General features: G+C 49.9%; 1 protein-coding gene across 1 annotated transcript; it reads right to left on the bottom strand.

Moving 5' to 3' along the window:
- Positions 1-13360: 13360 nt before the first annotated feature.
- On the bottom strand, positions 13361-21766 carry KISS1 (KiSS-1 metastasis suppressor). The gene is made up of 3 exons (XM_016936670.4): positions 20071-21766; positions 15987-16127; positions 13361-14007 (listed from the first exon to the last, which is right to left on the bottom strand). Exons 2-3 carry the CDS (start codon positions 16087-16089, stop codon positions 13694-13696), a joined length of 417 nt encoding a protein of 138 aa, XP_016792159.2. The 5' UTR covers positions 16090-16127; positions 20071-21766; the 3' UTR covers positions 13361-13693.
- Between the last annotated feature and the right edge of the window lie 41 nt (positions 21767-21807).

Below are 21807 nucleotides of genomic sequence, written 5' to 3'. Positions count from 1 at the left end.
GGGGGCATGAGAAAAATGGAGAAGCTCTGGAATCATTATGGAAAGTGGGAAGAAGCTGGCCAGGGAAACCAAGAGGATTTCTGTGAGGAATGAAGACATTTAATGGCTGGAGATCATGACTTTAAAGGAAGCCAGTTGGCCTGGTTCTCTGACTCCCCCTACCAATACCACAGTGTCAGCTCCTTGGATACAGATGGAGAGAAAGTATATAGCTGGCTTCATCCAGGGCTAGGGTGATCAAAGATGAGGGACAAAGGAATTTAAGGTCTTAGCAAAAATGTTATTGGACCAGGAGCAGTGGCTCATGCCTACAATCCCAGCACTTTGGAAGGCCAAGACAGGAGGATTGCTTGAGCCTGGGAGGTTGAGACCAGCCTGGGCAACATAGTGAGACCTCGTCTCTACAAAAAAGTACAAAAATCAACTGGGGTATGGTGGTGCCCACCTGTAGTCCCAGTTACTTGGGAGGCTGAGGTGGAGGATTGCTTGAGCCCAAGAGGTTGAAGCTGCAGTGAGCTGTGATTGTTGCCACTGTGCTGCAGCCTGGGTGATGGAGTGAGACCTTGTCTCAAAACAACAACAACAACAACAACAACAACAACGACAAAAACTGTTATTGAATGAAAAGCTGTGGAATGTAAGGTGGCTAGAGAAGTCAAGACAGGACAGAATGGATGATCTGGAAGGAAGCAAAGGACCATGGCAATTGAGAAGAGTGAGCAGGGCTGGTGGGAACAGTTGAACCACAAAGCTGGAGGACGAGCTGGCTGAGCATGGGATGCTTGAGATAGTCTGGAGGGGAAGTGGTTATAAGTGATAAGTCCCAAGTAGGACGTGGCTGTGGATAGCTGAAGTAGAGGAGGGGTGAGGTCGTTGGAAATGGGGCCCCAAGGATCTGAGAGTCCAGTATGGCCAGGTCACCATCTGCGTGGTTGGTGATGTCATCCAGGAGGTTGCAGAGGGCAAGGGGTGGAGGAAGTCTGTAAATCAGGAGCCAAAGTCTTTGATAAATGACAAGGCGGGAACTGCTAGTCCAGTAATGACAGCAGGGAGTGTGTGGAGGGTCCAAGGCAAAAAAGCAGGGCCTGAAGGGAAGAGGGTCTTCTCCCAGTGTCCACATCAGCCTGGGAGGTGAGTGGATCAGTTTCCCCAACAGGAGGAAGCCAAGACCTAGGAGGTTAAGCAGTGTGTCATGATTTGCAGATGGTAAGTGGCAGAGTGGGGACTTGCATCTCTCCTGCACCATATCCTGTGTTGCTCATGGGTACAGTTGCTGGGCTTGAACCTGGGTGGGTGCCCTGCCCCAGAATCTCACTTCTCTCCACCTCGAGCTCGAGGGCCCCTGCGTTGCTGGAGGAGTGTCCATCATGAATCTCAGGAGAGTGCTTAAGAGTGATGCTGTCTCCTTTCCCACCGTGACTGCAACCTGTCATAGCCAGCAAGGGTGACTGACCACCCACCCTTTCTCTCCCTCTGCTCTCAGCAAACCCTAGAGGAAAGGGAGCAAGGAACAGGGAGAGAACAAATTGGGGGACTGTCAGAGATGGGGTCAGCCTAGGGGCTGCAGCAGAATGTGAGTAACACCAGCCAACTTTCTTGAGCATCTACGATGTGCTATGAGGTGATTTGAACACTACTGGATTTTGTTTTCTAGGCAGCCCTATGAAGTGGTAACTATCATCTGCACTGTTCAGATGAGGCCACTGAGGCTGCAGAGAGCTTAGAGAAGGACAAGCTGAGGCCTTCACTTTGTGACTCCTTCTCTGTGGCTATGGGTGTCAGGAACAACTGGGAGAGCCAATGGGATTCAAAAGAAGAATCTGTAGAGAGTGATCCAACCCCATAGAGCTTTTCTATGTGGAAAGGGGAGCTCTTCTAAGCCCCACGTCTAGTATAGTTTAGACACCCAGTACAGTGCAGCAGAACCCTCACACCTATTTTTGGTTAAGTTTCCGGACTCTTCAACAGCAAAGGCAGAGCCAGGAGGTCCAGAGCAGGCAATGTGAAGCCCTGAGCTGCCAGTAGATCTAGGTCCCCTGGGGACCCAGCACTCTCCAACCAAACATGTCCTCACTCCCACATCTATCCCCTGCCTCCCACCATGTATGCAGCACCATGACCCCCATGTGGTCCTGAGCCCAGCAGTGCATACAAGTGAGACTATGAAGCACGAATAACCTCACCAGGAGAGAGAAGTGGAACAATGACTCTGCAAACTCACTCTGAGGCTGCAGGCAAGTTGCAGACAAGATCTGCAGAGACCACAGGGCAGGCAAGGAAATCAACTTCTAAGAGGGCAACAGAGTCCAAAATGACAGCCTCTGTCTTATTTCTCCTGGTTTCCACCCCAGCGCACAGCCTGGGAGGGGAACAGTTGGAGGAGAGATCCTGAGATCAGAAAATGGGCAACACAGCTAAGCACGACCATGCATGGTCTGGAGCTGGGACAGGCAAGGGGCCTGAAACCATGTCCTGAAGGTTGGCCAAGGGCCCTGGAGAAGCTTAGCTGGAAGAGAGAAGCCACACATGCGGCCCTGGAAGGAATCAGAACCAGCCCTATTTTCTGTGCCCACAATGCAGATCTGAGGCCCATGAGAAGTGGTGGGATGGGGAGAATCTGTTCGAGTTCCATTCTAAGGAGGAACTGTCCAGCGGTTCACACTGCCCAACAGGGCAAGTGCCCTCTGAGGTGGTGTACTCCCCTACCTGGGGATAGTCCTGCCCAGGTGCTCAACTGTCAGGGAGCTCCCTGCCATGGACAGGGCCAGGCTGACTCTGTGCCTGTCCAGCTCTGGTGTGTCCTGACTGCCAGGTGGCCTGACCTGTAACTCTCCCATTTCTGCTGCACAGGTGGGGGAAAATACAGAAGGGGAGGTGAAGCTGCCAGGAGAGCCTCTCCTCCCCTCTGAACTTGGGCCTTCCCGAGTCCCAGGCTGGGGATGGAAAAGAGAGAGTATGAGGACCCTTATCAGGTCATCTTTTGACCCCCTTCTGCCCGGGGTCCAGTTCTTCTCACAAAGGCTCGCCAGGATGCTACGCAAAAGCCCTGGGCTGCGTCACCTCTCGCTCAGGGAAGTGGAGTGGGTGGGGGCAGAGGGAAGGGTCATATTGCCCCAGCCCTTTCCCAGCGGGGCAGGGCTGGGACGTGAGAACCAGGCAGGGGAAGCATAAATCCAGTCAGATCCCAGCCCTCTCATCTTACTTCAGATCCCACAACCTCTGGAAATCTCTCAGGACATAAGTGGTGCTCAGGGTTTTTTCTTAAAAACCCCAAATCCCACTCTCCTCCATGATAATGAGCCCAGGGAGATTCAGGTGTTGAGACCAAGGCTGGAGTAGTCAGGGGAGGTCGAGGGTGGAGGGAGGGAAGGCTGGGTAGCATGAAGAGTCTGGTTTGTGCTGCTGCGAAACAGGCATGGATTTATTCTTGGTATCAGCAGTTTAGTAGAAAACTCTTATCATGGCCCCTGCCCAGGGGGTGGTGGTAAAGAGGTAGAAGTTGGACTCACTGAGGCTTAGTGCTTGGGAGCTAATCATCTCTTGGCCAGTCCTGCTTCTATTCATTAAAAAGCAAATGGGGCTGGGCATGGTGGCTCATGCCTGTAATCCCAGCTACTCAGGAAGCCAAGGTGGGAGAATTGCATGAAGCCAGGAATTCAAGGCCAGCTTTGGTGACATAGAGAGCCCCTGTGTCTAAAACTATTTTTAAAAAATTATCCAGGCATGGGGGCACACACTTGTAGTCCCAGCTAATTAGGAGGCTGAGGAGGAAGGATAGCTCGAGCCCAAGAGTTCGAGGCTGCAGTGAGCTGTGGCTGGGCCTCTGCGCTCCAGCTGTGTGACACAGCAAGACCTTGTCTCAAAACAAACAAAAGCAAATGAGCAAGCAAGCGGTGAGATCAAATGGCCACGTCTCTCTTCCACCTGTCCTCCTTCCCTCATCATGCTTCACTCCCCATCCCTGGAGAACCCCAGCTGGCTCTGGTGGAATTTACCAATCAGATGGGGCGCTGAACTCTACTAGTAGAGATGAGCAGCTGTGGCCTTGAGAGGAAAGAAAGACCCAGAATGGAGTTTTGTAACCGTCCAGTGCTGCCTTGTGTGGGCAGACTCTCCGGAAGGGATAATTACTCAGAGAGCTCTGGGCAAGGGATGGGCAGGAACAGAAGAACCTTGGGATGGAGGTGGGGTAGGGGTAGGAGTGAGGAGAACCAAGCATCCTTAGTTGTTTGTTCTGGGAACCTTAAAGGAACAGGTATTCAGCCATGGGGTTGGGTGATCCCAACCTGAGGCCTGTTTAACTGGTGACCCAGGAAAATTGAAGGCAGGTTACACAGGTCTTGGGATCTGCAGGGGTCTGGGGCAGGAGGGGATTGGCATGGGGGATGGGGGCTTGGTGGGATAGCCTGATCGAAGGGTGTTCCTAAAATGAGATGCACCCAATGTGGTGGAACCAGACATCAATACCCTGAGGCATGAAAGCTAGAAATATAGAAAAATGCTTTTCCTTAGTGGCACCAGGAGTCTGTTTTGTTATCGAACAAGGTTAAGCTGGAAGGCTCCTTTTCTAGAGGAGGATTTGACAGCACAGCAGTGGAGTGTGTGTGTGCGTGTGTGTGTGTGTGTGTGGTGTGTAGGGAGTGACAGAGGGGTGGTATAGTGCTAGGGGTTCATGTGCTGAGTGTCACCAGCAAAAGCATAGCTGGGATGGAGGATGGCTGTTAGGGACAGGGGTTGTACTATTAAAGCAAAATTATCCAGTGCCACTTATTAAAGCACAGTAAGGCAGACTTTACTCAGGACTTTTGAGATAGATACAGGGACCACTGCAACAGGTTCTTGCAGTTGGGGAGAGAAGTTGGGCTCAACTCCAAATACAGCATGGGCAAGTGAAAATGTAAAGCCAAGGAGCATGGTGGGGTCAGTGGATGAAAATTACTAAGAGGAAACATCAGGGGCATGGGGGCATTCTGGCTAAACTCATATAACAGGATTCCTGCCACAGACAGGCCATGGTGATCAGACATCACCTGTGGCATGGTGCAGGCTGAGGAACCTGGTCAGATATCCAGGGTGATCAGATATTGAGGGTGGGGATTATTTGCTAAATTGACTTAGCAGGGCTCTTTGCTAAAACTGGATTTTACAAGGAAGTGCCCAGATAAACCTAGCAGAAGATTTGAAAGGCATAACTAAAGTTTGGACAAGCAAAAATTCTTTGTCAGCACCTCAAGAATACATTTCCCAGAAAATAGACCTCTCTCTTCCTCCCTCCCTGCCTGCCCTCCCGCGTCTCCCATCCTTCCTTCCCCCCTTTCTCCTCCTCCATTCCTCTTTTCTCTTCTCCTTCTTCGTCTTCTTTTTCTTCTTCTTCTTCTTTTTTTTTTTTTTTGAGACAGTCTCGCTCTGTCACCAGGCTGAAGTGCAGTGGTGTGATTTCAGCTTGCTGTAACCTCCACCTCCCGGGTTCAAATGATTCTCCTGCCTCAGCCTCTGGAGTAGCTGGAATTACAGGCACAAGCCACCATGCCCAGCTAATTTTTATATTTTTTAGTAGAAGCAGAGTTTCACCATGTTGGCCAGGCTGGACTTAATATTTTTTTAATCAGAAAAAAATATGCTGTAGCTTTAAAAATGAATACAACTAAAAGGCTTATAATGAAAACCAGCAATCTCCAATTCCACCCCCACCCCCAGCTCTCAGCCTGGCTCCTCCAAGGTAAGACTGTTAACTCTCTAGACTATTCTGCTATTGTTGGTCATTCATATTCCTAAAGATGATGCATATACTTTTATTTATTATTATTATTTTTTGAGATGGAGTCTCGCTCTGTCAGAGTGCAGTGGCATGATCTCGGCTCACTGCAACCTCCACCTCCCAGGTTCAAGAGATTCTCCCTGCCTCAGCCTCCAGAGTAGCTTGGATTACAGGCACCCACTACCACACCTGACTAATTTTCGTATTTTTAGTAGAGACAGGGTTTCACCATGTTGGCCAGGCTGGCCTTGAACTCCTGACCTCAGATGATACACCCACCTCGGCCTCCCAAAGTTCTGGGAATTACAGGCGTGAGCCATCGCGCCTGGCCAAAATTTTACACATTTTTATTACTCTTCTTTTGTGATAGATGAGAATTTCTCTCATATTCCACTCCTTGGTTTTTGACAAAATCAAAACTCAGGTCTTTCCTGCCTTTGGGCCTGGGTGTGCAGGAGGCATAGAAGTCACCACAAGCCCCAGGCCAGCTCAAGCTCTGTGTTGTCCACCCAGGACTGCTACAGAGGGAGCCTTGGTGCCTAAGGAGTGGCTGACGGTAGGGAACAACAGCCAAGGAGGTATATCAGACAGGTTGCTCATCAACTCCCAGCTTGATTCTAGAAAGAACTCCACTCTCCAACCAGTCCAGACACAGAGGAGTCCCTTAGTGGACCAAGGACAGACCTTTCTCCCACAGATGGCCCAGGCACATGAAAAGCTAAGAAAATAAATGGCGGGTTCACCACCTGGTTGTTTCAATATTGAAAATATTGATGGTTCTCTTAGAAAAGTTATACAAATGGATATGGTCTTGTTTGAGATGAACCAGTCGAATTCAAAAGTGAAGAGTTCAGAATCTGAGGATGAAGATGACAGCATCCCTTGTGAAGTCACCATTGATAACATTACGCTTTCTAATTCTGAAGGTGGAAAAGGCAAGACTGAAGTTTTGGATAGTCTGGCAAGTGAAAACAAAAACAAAAACAACCTCAATATTTACAATAAATAATTATTGTTCACTGTGTATTATGGATTAATTTCCTTTCTTGTGTATTTTGTATATTCATTGTTTAGCATTGCCTCTCCTCTTCTACTTCTTGTTTTTCTATGAACTTATTTATTTATTTATTTAAGACAGGGTCTCACCCTGTCGCCCAGGCTGGATAGCAGTGGTGCAATAGTGGCTCACTGCAACCTCAATTACCCCAGGCTCAAGCAATCCTCCCACCTCAGCCTCCTGAGTAGCTAGAACTGCAGGCGTACACCACCACGCTTTTTTCTTTTTTTTTTTTTTTTTTGTATTTTGTGTGTGTGTGGAGACAGGGTTTCACTATGTTGCCCAGGCTGGTCTCAAACTCCTGGGCTCAAGCAACCTGCCCATCTTGGCCTCCCAAAGTGCTAGGATTACAGGCGTGAGCCACTGCACCCAGCCTGACCTTATATATTCTGCTGAGATCCTCCAAACCCCTTCCCACCTGGTCCTACACCCAATTTATGGCCCAGTGGGATTTTTTCCAGGGAGCTCTGCCTTGTTGCCTGGGGACCTCTCTCTGCTACATCTCTGTGTGCTGGTGCCTGGGAATTGCTCTTTCTCAGTTTACGTGTTTGTTTAAATAGAGCTTCCAAAGCTCCCTGAGAAAGAGTGCATGACAGTAAACACTTCTAGCCCTGACATGTCTAAAAAGATCCCCATTTGGACCTTATTCTTGATAGTTCAATGTGAAAAGAATTCTAGGTTGGAATTATTTTCTCTCTGATATTGGAAGTGGTTTTTCCAATATCTTCTTCTTCTTCTTTTTTTTTTTTTTGAGACAAAGTTTCACTCTTATTGCCTAGGCTGGATTCTCCTGCCTCAGCCTCCAGAGTAGCTGGGAGTTCAGGCACCCACCATGCCCAGCTAATTTTTTGTATTTTTAGTAGAGACAGGGTTTCACCATGTTGGCCAGGCTGGTCTCGAACTTCTGACCTCAAGTGATCCTCCCACCTTGACCTCCCAAAGTGCTGGGATTACAGGCATGAGCCACTGTGCCTGGCCATATCTTCTTGTTTGAATGAGTCTGATTCTCAACTCCTTCCATGGTTTCATCCCAAGGGGCTTCCACTGCCTTTTCCTTATGCCTGGCCTGGGTCTTTTTTCTTTCATAAGCTGGACACTCAGTGAGCCCTTTCAATTTGGAAATTCATGTCCTTCCATTCTGGCAAATCATCCTGCATTAATTGTTTGGTCATTTCTTCCCTTCCATTTTTCTCTTTTTTCTTGGAACTCACATAAGTAGGATGTTGCAACTTTTGTTTGTTTTTCTACTTTTCCTATATTTTATCTCTTGATTTTTTCCTTTTCTTTTTCTTTTCCTTTTTTTTTTTTTTTTTTTTTTTTGAGAAAGAGTCTCATTCTGTCACCTAGGCTGGAGTGCAATGGTGTGATCATGGCTCACTGCAGCCTCAAACTCCTGGGCTCAAGTGATCCTCCTGCCTCAGCCTCTTGAGTAGCTGGGACTACAAGAGCCCACCACCATGCCTGCTTGATTTCTTTTTGTTCTACTTTCTAGGAGATTTCCTTAACTTTATGTTTCAATTCTTTTATTTTTTTTTAAACATTTTGATCTCATATTTTTAACTTCCAAAGGCCATTTCTGATTCTCTGATAACTTCTGTTTTTACTGCATCCAGCACTTGTCTTATAGATGCAAAATTTTCTTTTATACCTTCAGGGATCTTACACTTTTGTTTTGTTTGTTTGTTTTTCTTTTTTTTGAGATGGAGTCTCACTCTGTCGCCCAGGCTGGAGTGCAGTGGCACGATCTCGGCTAGCTATAACCTCCGCCTCCCGGGTTCAAGCAATTCTCCTGCTTCAGCCTCCTGAGTAGCTGGGACTACAGGCATGCACCACCAGGCCTGCCTAATTTTTGTATTTTTAGTAGAGATGGGTTTCATCATATTGGTCAGGCTGGTCTCGAACTCCTTACCTTAGATCCACCCACCTCGGCCTCCCAAAGCACTGGGATTACAGGTGTGAGCCATCATGCCCGGCCCATTGTGTTTAAGAAACAAGATCTCCTTATGTTTCCTAGGCTGGTTTCAAACTCCTGAGCTCAAGAGATCCCCCGCCTCACCCTTCCAAAGTGCTGGGATTACAGGTGTGAACCACCACAACTGGCCATTTTTTTTTTTTTTTTTTTTTTTTTTTTGAGACAGAGTCTTTTTTGCTCTGTCACCCAGGCTGCATTGCAGTGGTATGATCATGGCTCACCACAGCCTTGACCTCCTAGGCTCAAGCGATCCTCCCACCTCAGCCTTCTAAGTAGCTAGGACTATTGGGTGCACACCACCATGCCTAACCAATTTATTTTGTTTTTTGTAGAGATGGGGTCTCTCTATGTTGCTCAGGCTGGTCTTGAACTCCTAGCTTCAAGCTATCCTTCCTCTTTGGCCTCCCAAAGTGCTGGGGTTACAGGTATAAAGCACCACACTTGGAAATATGGGACATTTTGTAATTTTTTTTTAACCACACATAAAAAATTGTATCTGTTTTCTGCAGAAAGTGTTTCCTCTGTATTTGTGTGCTTGGTCTGCTCTTCCAACTTGAAGTTTTCTTCAAACTCCAGTGACTCCTTGACTTCATTCATGGTTAAGAGGGAAGCAGGTGGAGGGGCCTAGAAACTCAGAGTGCATAGGCAGAACTAATGCGCAGGTGCACCCCACTCTAGTTGGGGGCTCCAAGCTGGCTTTTTTCTGGGGCACCCTCCAATGTCAGCATCTGAAGGTCTTTTCTTTGGGGTCTTTGGTCTCCCGCCTGGGGAATACATACCTTGCTGCCTGCATTCCCGGCACACAGAGAGGGAGGGGGCTTACCCAGAGAGACTGTCACATGATCCTGCTTTTCAGCCACTCTCTTTTTTTTTTTTTTTGAAACAGAGTCTTACTCTGTCACCCAGGCTGGAGTGCAGTGTTACAATCTTGGCTCACTGCAACCTCCTCCTCCCTGGTTCAAGCAATTCTCATGCCTCAGCTTCCTGAGTAGCTGGAATTACAGGCACACACCACCATACCCAGCTAATTTTTGTATTTTTAGTAGAGACAGGGTATCACCATGTTGGCCAGGCTGGTCTTGAACTCCTGACCTCAAGCGATCCGCCCACCTCGGAATCCCAAAGTGTTTGGATTACAGGCATGAGCCGCCGCGCCTGACCTTCAACCACTCTTTATCCACATCTTGATTATGCTTTCTGTCCCCATGACTGGAGTGTCTCCACTGCAGTCCTTGAGAGAGGAAGTGTCTGGCCTCTTCCTGGTGGAGTAGCCTGGTTGTGTTCGCTGTGGGAGGGGAGTCGGGAAATCTAACTCCTCTATGTGCAGATTTTCAGCCAGTCTCCCTGTTTTCAGTCCAGGTGTCATCTCTACCAGACATTTCCACATGCCAAGGCTTGGTCCTGGGCAGGAATCAGTCATGTCCCATCGGTAACCCCCTTTGCTGGCTTCAGGTTGTAGCTTCCTTTGCTCTCTGCCAAGCCCATCATACAATTTCCATCTTCAAAATCTTGTTGACATTTCTCATCTGCTCCGGTTTCCTCTCCCTTCTCTTTGTCCTTGAGGGTTTATACCTTTCTTCTTCCTTTGCTTCTTCTAAGGGGCTTAGGGAGTGAGCAAACACAGATGTGTCCAAAGTGGTACTTTTTAACATTTTATGAAGGTAATATGCTGCAGGGTTAATTGTAAAGACTATTGGGCAGATATTAAAGGAATCATAAGAAAGCAAAACCTGAGAAGGTGATGAAAGTGGGGAGCTGTTTGTTGTGTCTTGGCTTCCCCAGTAACCAAAAGCAAACCTTGTCCCCAGGCTCCGCATTCTGCACCAAGCAAGAAACCATGACAGGTTCTCATGTCTTTTAAAATGGAAGACGGAAAAACGGAAGAAGGCACAGGTGAGGAAGGGCACACTGTTTGGACTTGACATCCTTCCCCTCCCTGTGACCAATTCTAGACCTGGGAAGCTGCTGGCAGAGAGAGAAGGCAGGCAGGGGCAAGAGCAGATGCCTGGCCCCTGGCATGTGGTCTGAGAAGAGGAGACCTGCCCTGGGGATTGGTGACTTGTCTGTATTGTCACTAGTGTTGTGGAAGGCACTGCAGATGGGTTGGATAGAGTGACATTGCCTGCCAGACTGCTTCCCAAGACAAATCATTCAGGAAAAGGGTTGGGTTTGCTACCTGGCAGTGCTTTCTTAAGTGGCGTAGGGGCTACAGAAGAAGGAAAGGCTACAGTATGTAGGAAGCTTATGGTGTTTGCAATTAGAATGTGGGAGTCTGACTCTTGGCTCTACGACTTTACAACTGCTTGAGCACACTACTTAACCTCTTCAAGCCTCAGTTTTTTCTTCTATACAATGAGGATTGTACTCCCACCTCAGGCAGTTGTGAGGATAAAATGAGGTAGGCCTGTGCTTGGCATGCTGCAGGTACTCAAAAATGGCTCGTGAATGTGATAAGAACGATACTAGAGGCAGAAATCTCCCTGCATCCCTCTCACCCCTGCCCCCTAATTCCTAGCCCACATCTATCGTAAATGACTTACCAAAAGGGATGGAGCCTGGGAAGAGATCCTCCCACTTCCAATCACAAGGGATGCCAGGCCCTGCTGATTTCTCCCCTTTGGGCACTGTCCAGAGACCCCAGGAAGAAGTAGGTTCGAGTGCCTGCAGGCAGCCCTACCTCCAAGTGTTTGGGCTCTGGTGCCCCACTCTCTGAGCCCACCCAGAAAGGCTGGAGGGAGGGAAGGGAATCCCTGGGGCTCTTCACAGCCTCCAATCTCCCCCTCTCCTTCCCTTCCATCTGGATAGCAGGCTCATAGGCTGGGAGCCACATGAAATCAGAAATCCCTTTTGTTCCACAGAGACTCCCCATATTTTCCCAAGACACGAGGCCAAGAACTGCAAAGCCCAGAGTCTCAAAGGTAGCAGTTCAGGCTGCTAGAAGCATGGGATGGGCATTCAACCCCCTTCTAGCTGTCTGCTGAAGCAGGGCCTCTGGTCAGCTAGACGAGAGATCTTGGGGGACCCTCGGGTTGCAGCAGTGCTGACAAGGACTGGAAGATGGTTAGAGGAACCCACACCATACACAAGGTCACACAGACATGTGCATATGAACTTGCATGCAGTTTCTTATATTGACCCCCCTCATACATGCCCTCTCACACACACGCCAGCTTCTCACACCAGAGAACACATTTCACTCTCCCGCACTTGAAGCGGCACACACACTCCTCCCATCTGCCCAAGCTTAAGCTTGTGAGGAAGAGTAAATGGGGTCACAGGAAGTTTTGTAAAAATTCAGAGCAGAATTCAGGAAACCATCAGCTTCTTCCTGCCCATCATCAGATAAAGGATTGCTTCCAGCGGCTAGGAGAACAGCATGCTTAATAGAATAGGTCTTGAGTTGATGATTGCCCTCCTAGAGGTACAGAGACACACCCCAGAGTGTTTAGGAATAAAAAGCCCTTCTAAATATCAACATCATGCTGTCATGATGCGTGATGATGTGAGCTCACAGCAGTATCGATAATTTGAAAGATCCTGGAGAGCTGTTTCAAGGGTAGAGATGGGGGAGCATGTTGTCATGTTCCCATGACAGCCTATCTCATTGCCATAGCAACACAGCTCTGCCTCCATCCTGTGAGTCCTGGTTTCCATAGTGGGTGGAACACCGTGTCACTTCACTGTATGGAGATGGGTCCTATGATCCCTCTGGGAAAGAACATTTTCATCCTAGACTGTGCAGTATAGGGGTACCCCGAGGCTGTTAAGTAGTGCTGCGTTTTCTTGTCGGCAGGAGGGTGGATTTCCTGGGGTTTTCCCACTGACGAGCTCTACTTCTTCCTACCACAATTTCTACTCCCCAGCTATTGCACCCCAAAGTAAGTCCCCATGAGGCAGGCTACCCTTTCTTGATCTGCACCTGGCTGACTCAGATGGAAACCCTGCCATGGCAGAGAGGCATGACAGGTCAGTGGGGAAGACAGGCTCTGGTATCAGGGGACCTATTAGGCTTGGAGCTCATTGCCGATGCGTCTGGAGCGAGTGGTTTATCCTTCTTTACTTTAGGGTTCTACCTGTAAAGATGGGGCTAATGCATTCCCATCACCCTGGGTAGTTATGAGGATGAAGAAAAGCAATATGTGTAAAGACCCAACCTGGCTCCCTGGAGGGAGGGGGAAGAGTGACTGGCTGATCCACCGTTGATGCCCTTTGCATCCCAGACCCCAGCAGAGGTCTGACTGTGGGGCTCGGATGATATTTAAGCCTCAATGGACAGGGCAGTGATTGGCATCATCTTCCAGATCAAGCTGCCCAACTTCCGTGGGAAAGGGAAAGGTACTTAATCAGTCCATCTCCCCCATGCCACCCTTATCCCCCAGTACTACTCAAAGTGTGGGCAGTGAGCCATGACCCTCTGCAAAATGTTACCCATCCTCAGGGAGATAAGTCTGGGCATTCTGAGGACATCTCCAGAAATTTTTATAGAAATCTGATATCGCTGAAACATTCCAGCAGCATACAGTTTGGTCTTCTCTTTTGTTGTTTTTAAATTTTTCAGATTTTCAGTGATCCATTTTAATTTTTTTTTAAGTACCAATCTGCAATGGATTGGAGAACTAACCGCCTGTTCCTTCATTACATCTAGTGTGAGAAGCACTGACCTTAATGACACCAGAGGCCTCTTGAAATCAGCTAACCATCCAATGAGGATGGAAGGGGAACAGCCTCATCAGAGCTGCTTGCAAAAATGAGCCACAGACCACACGTCAGTGAGTTATGCAACATTTCTTTTATTGCCTCGGGTTGGAAGCTCCAGCGCCCCCTCCCTTAGCCCTACGTCCCCCCCGCCGCCCCGCATGCTCTGACTCCTTTAGGGTCTGAAGTTCACTGCCCCGCACCTGCGCCCTCAGCCCCGCCCAGCGCTTCTGCCGTGGTTCCCGGGTGCCGCCTCCCGCTTGCCGAAGCGCAGGCCGAAGGAGTTCCAGTTGTAGTTCGGCAGGTCCTTCTCCCGCTGCACCAGCACCGCGCCCTGGGGTGCGGGGATCTGGCGGCTGTGGGGGGCGGACAGGCCCGGCTGCTGGGGGCTCCCGGAGCTCTCCGGGGGCGGGGACAGCGAGGTCCCCCGACGGCTCAGCCTGGCAGTAGCAGCTGGCTTCCTCTCGGTGCACGGCAGGCTCTGCTCCCCGGGGGCCAGGAGGCCCAGGGATTCTAGCTGCTGGCCTAGGACAGAGGGCACAGAAAGATGAGGCCGGGGTCCGGGAAAGATGGCTTTGCAACACCTCCTGTCATCCCATCCTATCCTTCTTTTCCTTCCTTGACCTTTTGGAAGCTCGGAGCTCAGTGCCATGCGAACCAGCACGATCATCTTAGCTGGGATGATTAGGCCCTAGGCGCCTCCCTCTTCCAACATAGCTTTGATTTAGAATGTTTGCCAGAATTATCTTAAATAACTCTCATATTACGTTACTTCCTTTTAGGAAACAAACAGGGTAGGGCATGGAAATAAAGAAAACCAAAGTATTTGCTGAACACCCAGCTCTGGGCCCCTTCCTGGCTGTGAGCAGCCTGGGCAGTGGGGCCATGTTAATTCATCTCTGTATCTCTCATAGTGCTTGAAACAGTGGCTTGCTCATAGTGGGGCCTCAATAAATGCCTGTTAAATACATAAAAGCTAAAAACGTGTAGTAACAGAAATCGAGAAAGTGGAGCTAAGACATTGTGGCCCCACACACCTGTGTTCCAACCCTCGTCTTTGATAAGAATTGTGACCACCCACCCCCCAACCCCGCCCAATAAGCTACATAAGGACTCAATGAGAAACAAAAATTATCTAGGTCACCTTAACTGGCTCTCTTCCTCCATCCTGGGTATAACTTCTCTCCTTCATTCTGAGGATTAACAAGGCTAATTTGGAAGGCACTTCACATGCAAGGCTCATTAAGTTCACTGTACTTTTTGGCTGTAAAATAGGGCAACTAGCTCTGTGTGGACAATAACCCCAGCCCATTGCGGCAAGAGATTAGTGGAAATGAGGCCTGGTGTGTGAATGGGTGTGAATAGATGTGCTGGGGCGGCAGTTGGCTTTGAGCCCTGCTCCTCCGTGCCCTGGCACAGTCTGGAAAAGAGGAGTGTGGACCTGGTCCAGAGTTAATGGCAGTCGCCTGCGAGGTCCCTCAGCCCTTGCCCAGGGCCTGGCTGAGGTAGGAGGAGGATGGCTTCCTCCCCAGTTGCACACGCTAGACCAGTAGTAAATCACTGTTCAGGCTGCTGTTGGTGACCTCACCTAAAGCCTTTTGCCAAAAAGAGCCAACAACCCTATGTCCCTGGGCAGTGTGGGGTTATTTTCTGGGGTAGCCTCCCTCGCCCAGAAAAACGCCTGATCCCAGGACAGAAGACACGCTTGGCAAACGACACCCGGGGCCGTGTCCTCTGTGCTCTGGAAGGTCTTATGGGCATATACGATGACATCAAATGTGTAGAGGGCATGCCCCAAGTTTTATAGCTGGGGGAACTCAGGTCCAGAGAAGCTAAGTCATGGGTTCTAGTTTGCCCAGAAAGCTGACACCAGGAAGTGTGCCAAGCCACAGCTCCTGACTTGGGGACTAGTATTGTTCTAGCTTGTGCCACTCACCAGACACACTCCTGGGGAGCTCTGACACCTGCTGGGTTTCCACAGTGTTTGAGCGACTCTGGGGAAATCTCTTTACCTCTGTGGGTCTCAAATTTTCCAGCTTATCAGTTCCCCAATGAACTGGAGACAGTTCATTGTCTCCAAAAGGTTAATAGGTATCAAATATCTGTCCTTTCGTTTAGGGTTTTTTTTTTTTTTTTTCAAATTCTCCACAAAGAATCTGAGGTCACCGATAAAGCAAGGCTGCATATGAAGTTCCTTCTCAACATCGGCACAGAGAGGTTGCTGACGTAGAGCAGAGAACACAGTGTGAGGAAACCATGAAAGAGCTCAAGGGTTAACAAGCCCTGGAACCTAGGTGGGCGGACTGAGGCCATCACAGAGGCAAGGCATCCGTCACTTGCAGGGTTAACAGGACCCCCTCAATGAGTTGCATGTGTGCCAGTCTTAGATTTCCACCAAATGCAATGTTAAACTCACACCAGTCGACTAGATGGAAAATACGGGAAAGCTCATTTTGCAACAACCCACTTGCTCCCTCCCACTCCTTTCCCCAGAGGATACATACCTGTGGGTCTAGAATTCCCCACAGAGGCCACCTCTTCTAATGGCTCCCCAAAGTGGGTGGCACAGAGGAAAAGCAGTAGCTGCCAAGAAACCAGTGAGTTCATCTTGGTGAGAAGAGGCAGGTCCTAGAAGTGCCTTGAGGCTGAGACAGAGAGAGGGAACAAAGACTAGGTCAGGCACAGGATCTGGGCTGGGTGCTGAGGGCAGAGCCCAGTGCAAAAGGGACAGTCCTCCAAGAGAGGGGCAAGTTCTTGCCTTTGGAGGCTCCTGGTAGAGGGATGAGTCTAAACAAATATATCAGTGAAATGGGATTGAGACTCTTTACACAGTGTAGTTAAAGCTGAATTCATGCTAGGTGAGGGTCATCAGGGAGGGCTTCCTGGAGGAGGTGAGGACAGTAAAGTTAGGAAAAAAGGAAAGACCCAATTTGGTGGAAGGGGCAGGACTGCTTGGGTCAGAGAATGGCCAGGATTCTGAATCTCAGGGTTGCTTGAGAGGAATGTTTGAGAAAGGTGGGGTGAGATGCCAAATATAGGAGTGACTGGGGAGGGGTGAAGTAGGGCAAGGACTTCAGGGCACTGAGTGGGGAACTTTGAGGTTCCAATATTCTCTCTGGAGCCTGGCAACAGGCACTTCTTCCTTCCATGGTGGGTTCTGCACAAATCCACAACTTTCTGTGTTCCACTCTCCCTATCCATACGCTTGAGTCTGACCTTGTTCTCTCCTGCTATAAGAGAAACTTATTTCTTTTTCTTTTATAAGGAAAAAGAAAGAAAGAGGCAATCATCTTGCTCTCTCTCATAGCCCTTCACAGCCTTGAAGACGGTCATTAAATTGTTTTATTGCCTATCATTCATGGAAAAGAAAAACCTTTCCTTGATTTATCAGGTCAGTTATCTCCATAGTCTATTCTTTGTGGACTCTAAGAGGCTATGAATTGAATTGGCCTCATCATTTTGGCTGCTGAGATGGGAGCCGTGTGCCCTGATCCTCACACCATTTCCCATCACCCTGCCTTGCTCTGCCCCACCGACACCCCACATACCCCACCCTACCTCTTCCGGCTCCCAAATCTAATTTCTTTTTGAAAAAGTCACCAGACACTTTGAGACTGTCCAACAAACATGATTAAAGACAAAAGGCTGGGGAGGCAGGAGCAATGCCAGCTGAGCAAAAAGATTGTCCTGGCCTGACCCACAGCCTGGAGCCGCTCTCCCTGGGGAAGGGGGACTGGGGGGTGAGAACCTTTTGTGCCCATCAGCTCCTAATGGTGGCTCAGGCCCATGCATCTCTCTGCTCTTGCACCCACACCCCCACCCCCCATTCCTCACCCAGTTCCCTGCAGGACTCAGGCATGGAGTAAAGAGTAAGAACCCTGAAATGGAATGAGGAGTACTTGAATCTTGCCCCAGCTCTGCTTTCATTCCCTGTGAAATGTGAGCAAGTCACCCCCATCTCCAGACCTCATTGGTCCATCTATAAAATAAGAACCCTGGATCAGATTGGCCACCAGCCGCCTGCTCAGAAGTTTCCTTATCCTTGCAGACTTTGATACTGTGACAAGTTGAAACCCAGACCACAGCTTTCTGCATTTACCTTAAGGCCCAGGGCTGGGGCACGGAGTAGAGGTAGGATTAATCCATTGGAGAGAATAGTGTAAAAGCATTTCAGACCGTGGAGGCACAGGGTCTGGGTTGATTTGGAAATCACTCCTAGAGCACCGACTAGGTGCTGGTGCTGTGCTGGGTGCTAGGGGTGCACAGGTGTGCTAAGACAGAGTTGCTGCCCCCAGGATCTCAAGTCTAGCATGAGAAATTAACTCATCAGCAGACCATTTCAAAATAACACTGTAAATGACATACTGGATGCATGTGAATCCACAAGGGGATATGGGAGTCCAGGGGAACCCAACCTAGGGGGACCAGGCAGATTTTTGGCAGGGGGTGGCACTTGAGCTGTTTCTGAGCATGAATCGCTGAAAGGTTTACAGAAAGTGCTCCCAGGACGGTGCTAAGGCGCTGGAGCAGGGGCAGGGGCTGGGTGCAAAGGGAACTTCAGGCCCTCTAGCTAGACAAGAGGATGGAGCTTTGCATGGAGAGAAAGCGAGTGACAAGGCTGGGGCAAGGGGCCCTGCAGGGGCTTCATCCTGGAGGGGTCTGAGCCAGACACGAATGTGGGTAGATGTACATTTCCGGTTCTCTGTGCGGAAGCAGGGTGGTGGGCCAGGAAGGAGGGCAGTGGGCTTGTGTGGTTGGAGGGTGGTACTCTTTCTTCCGGCTCCCCTTTCCCCCCGAGTGCCTCCTTCCCACTGTGGATGGCACTTACCATGTGCGCCATGGGACAACTCTGCCTGACCCCAGCACACACACACACACCCCCCACACCACACACATACACCACACACACCACACATGCACACACACACCACACACATATATACGCACACACCCATACACACACATCACACACACACCACACACATATATATGCACACACCCATACACACACATCATACACACACACCACACACATGTACGCACACACCCATACACACACATCACACACACACACCACACACACCACACATGCACACCACACACATATACACACATACACCCATACACACACATCATACACACACATACACCACACACATACACCACACACACCACACATGCACACATACACCACACACATATATATGCATACACCCATACACACACATCATACACACACACACCACACACACCACACATGCACACCACACACATATACACGCATACACCCATACACACACATCATACACACACACACCACACACATACACCACACACACCACACACATATACGCATACACCCATACACACACATCATACACACACACATACACCACACACACCACACACGCACACCACACACATATACACACATACACCCATGCACACACATCATACACACACAAACCACACATACCACACACATACACCACACACATCACACACACCACACACATATACACGCATACACCCATACACACACATACACATATGCCACACACACCACACACGCATAGACACCACACACATATACACACATACACCTATACACACACGTCATACACACATCACACACGCACACACCACACACACATATACACACATACACCCATACACACACATCATACACACATACATCCATACATACACATCATACACACACATACACCACACATACCACACATGCACACACACACCACAAAGATATATACCCATACACCCGTACACATACACTACACACCACACATGCACACACACGCCACACACATATACACACATACACCCATACACGTACATCATACACACACATACACCACATACACCACACACGCACACACACATCACACACATATACACACATACACCCATACACACATATCTCACACACACACACACACACACACAGAGATTCCACTGCCCAGCCCATCGGGGCACTTAACATATATGGTAGAAATGAATTATATGGAAAGGGGCCATGAGTGGCCGACCTGCTGTAGACAATTTTTGTGGTTCCCTCCACCCTGGGGGGTTTGTATCCAGTGAGTGACAGAAATTCCAGGCATGGTTGGAAAGCTTTTGGAGTGAAGTGGCCCCTAGTTCTTAGTGGGTAGGTAGATGCCCTTGGTTAGGCTTGTATTTGCCATCTGTAATTTGGGGGGAGCTGCTCAGAGGAGCCCCATTGCTCTCGAGAGCCCCGAGGGGTTCCCCAGGTCCATCCAAGCGTGTCTGTGGTCTCTAATTCCAGCCACAGCATTTATTTATTGCATGTATTCCTTCCACAGCAAGAGAGAGCCCTCGGGATCCCCAGAGTGTTAGCTTCACAAATAAAGTGCGACTCAGTGTATTCGCCCAGGCATCCCAGGATAATCTGGCCAGGCTGGTAAACAGGAAAGATCAGTGTCTCCCTCCCCTGCCTTTGCCTGCCTGGATGCATCTGTCCGTCTTAGAACGGATTCCCTGCTCCCCTCCAGAGCATCCCCAGGTCAGGGCAGACCCCCTTCCCAGGGGTGGACGCTGCAGTGTGCCTACCTTGCCTCAGTCCTGGCCTGGGCGGGAGTCTGGCGGAGCCTCTGAGGTGACGAGACCACCTGGCTGGGTGAATGTCCAGAGGGTGGGCAGCTGGGCTCCCGGTCTCAGAGTTCTCCCCAGCTCCCTGATCACATCCCTTTTATAAAGCCCGGGGTGACGTCTCCAAGCACAGGCCCACTCTGCCGCCCCTCCCTCCTCCTCAGACCCTCCTGAAGAGCACGGCACCTTGGGAGGCCTCTGCCTCCGGGCTCTGTGACTGGAGGCAGCCTCTCCTCCTGCCCCACCCGAGCCCTCCGAGGCGGGACTTTCTCCTTCTTACCGGCTCTTTCCATCCTCCACACCCTCTTCCCACCCAGAGGACCCATCCTGCCCCCAAACAACGTGGAAATGGGCTATCTGAGGAGGGTGGGGAGAAGTGTCAGTGTGAAATGTCTTGTTTCCTCTCCGAAGAGCCACAGACACACCTAGTCTGAATTAGACGTAGAAAATGACAGGAAGAGGGGAGGAGAAGGGCACAGGCTGACCCAGGGGCTCCTCACATCCCATGCTCCCAGCTCTGAGGGGAAAGCCAGGTCAGCGTGGGTCTCCAGGCGGCTCCTAGACTGGGCCCTGTGACTGGCACAGGGTGGTGGTGGCAGAGATTCTCTCCTTTTTCCTTCCTTCCTGCTTCCCTTCTTTCCTCGGTCACTGAGCGCTTCCTCAGCGCAGGGTTTTGAGGTGAATAGGCTATGGACTGGTCAGAGACCTTAGGTAAGCAACCAGCTATGAGCAAGGAGGACGAAATGGGAGCTGCAGAAGGTGGATGCACCTGGGAAGTGCCAGGGGTGCAGAGAGGGGACTTCCAGGTGGCAGCACATCCAGACAGCCTGCTTGGGGGCCCCACCTTCTTGTCTCGTGGCACCCACCACCATACTATTTTGTGACTGCTCAGGTACAGCACTTTGAGGACAGGGACAGGCCCCCTTCCCCCTGTACCCTTGGCACCCACTCCATTGCTGGGCACATACAGAGAGGGCCCTCAATAGATATTTGCTAACTGCATGCATCGCAAGTGACTTTTGTCTCTTTCTTGAGCCTGCAATAACTCTCTATACCCTTGGACAAGGGGCTCTCCAGGGCAGAGACTGTTTCTTCTATCAGGCTGGGAGTCTCTGAAGGCAGGGGCTATGTCTCTACCCTCAGACAGGACGCTCTCCCAGCACAAGCTCAACCTGGTCGTCCCCTAATGCTGGAGAAGCATGCCGGCAGTCTGCAGGTTAGCACCCCTCACTTGTCTGATGCTTACTGTTAACAGGGGATTGCAAACATATTATTATCACACCCATTAGGGCTGTTAAACACCAGGACAGAAATGATAGCCTATGAGGACAGCACTGACCCTCATAGACCAAAACTTCGCTGTGGGGATGATGTGTACGTTGGCCTGTCCTGAAGCAGGAGGTGGTCTTAATGAGCTGAAGACGCTAACTTTTTTTTTTTTTGAGATGGAGTCTGGCTTTGTCACCCAGGCTGGAATCCAGTGGTGCGATCTCAGCTCACTGCAACCTCCGCCTCCTGGGTTCAAGCGATCCTCCTGCCTCAGCCTTTTGAGTAGCTGGAACTACAGGCACCTGCCACCACGCCCGGCTAATTTTTGTATTTTTAGTAGAGACGGGGTTTCACCATGTTGACCAGGCTGGTCTCGAAGTTCTGACCTCAGGTGATCTGCCCACCTCAGCCTCCCAAAGTGCTGGGATT

The sequence above is a fragment of the Pan troglodytes genome, chromosome 1 (assembly GCF_028858775.2).
Source record: "Pan troglodytes isolate AG18354 chromosome 1, NHGRI_mPanTro3-v2.0_pri, whole genome shotgun sequence".
NCBI classification, from domain to species: domain Eukaryota; kingdom Metazoa; phylum Chordata; class Mammalia; order Primates; family Hominidae; genus Pan; species Pan troglodytes.
This window is presented reverse-complemented; position numbering and strand designations above follow the sequence as displayed.

What these genes read in the sequence shown, in the direction of transcription:
- KISS1 (XM_016936670.4), bottom strand. Translation starts at nt 16,089, where the DNA reads ATGAACTCACTGGTTTCTTGGCAGCTACTGCTTTTCCTCTGTGCCACC. An exon ending in GGGGAATTCTAGACCCACAG is followed by an intron (nt 14,008 to 15,986) that starts GTATGTATCCTC and finishes CCTCTGTCCTAG; the next exon opens with GCCAGCAGCTAGAATCCCTG.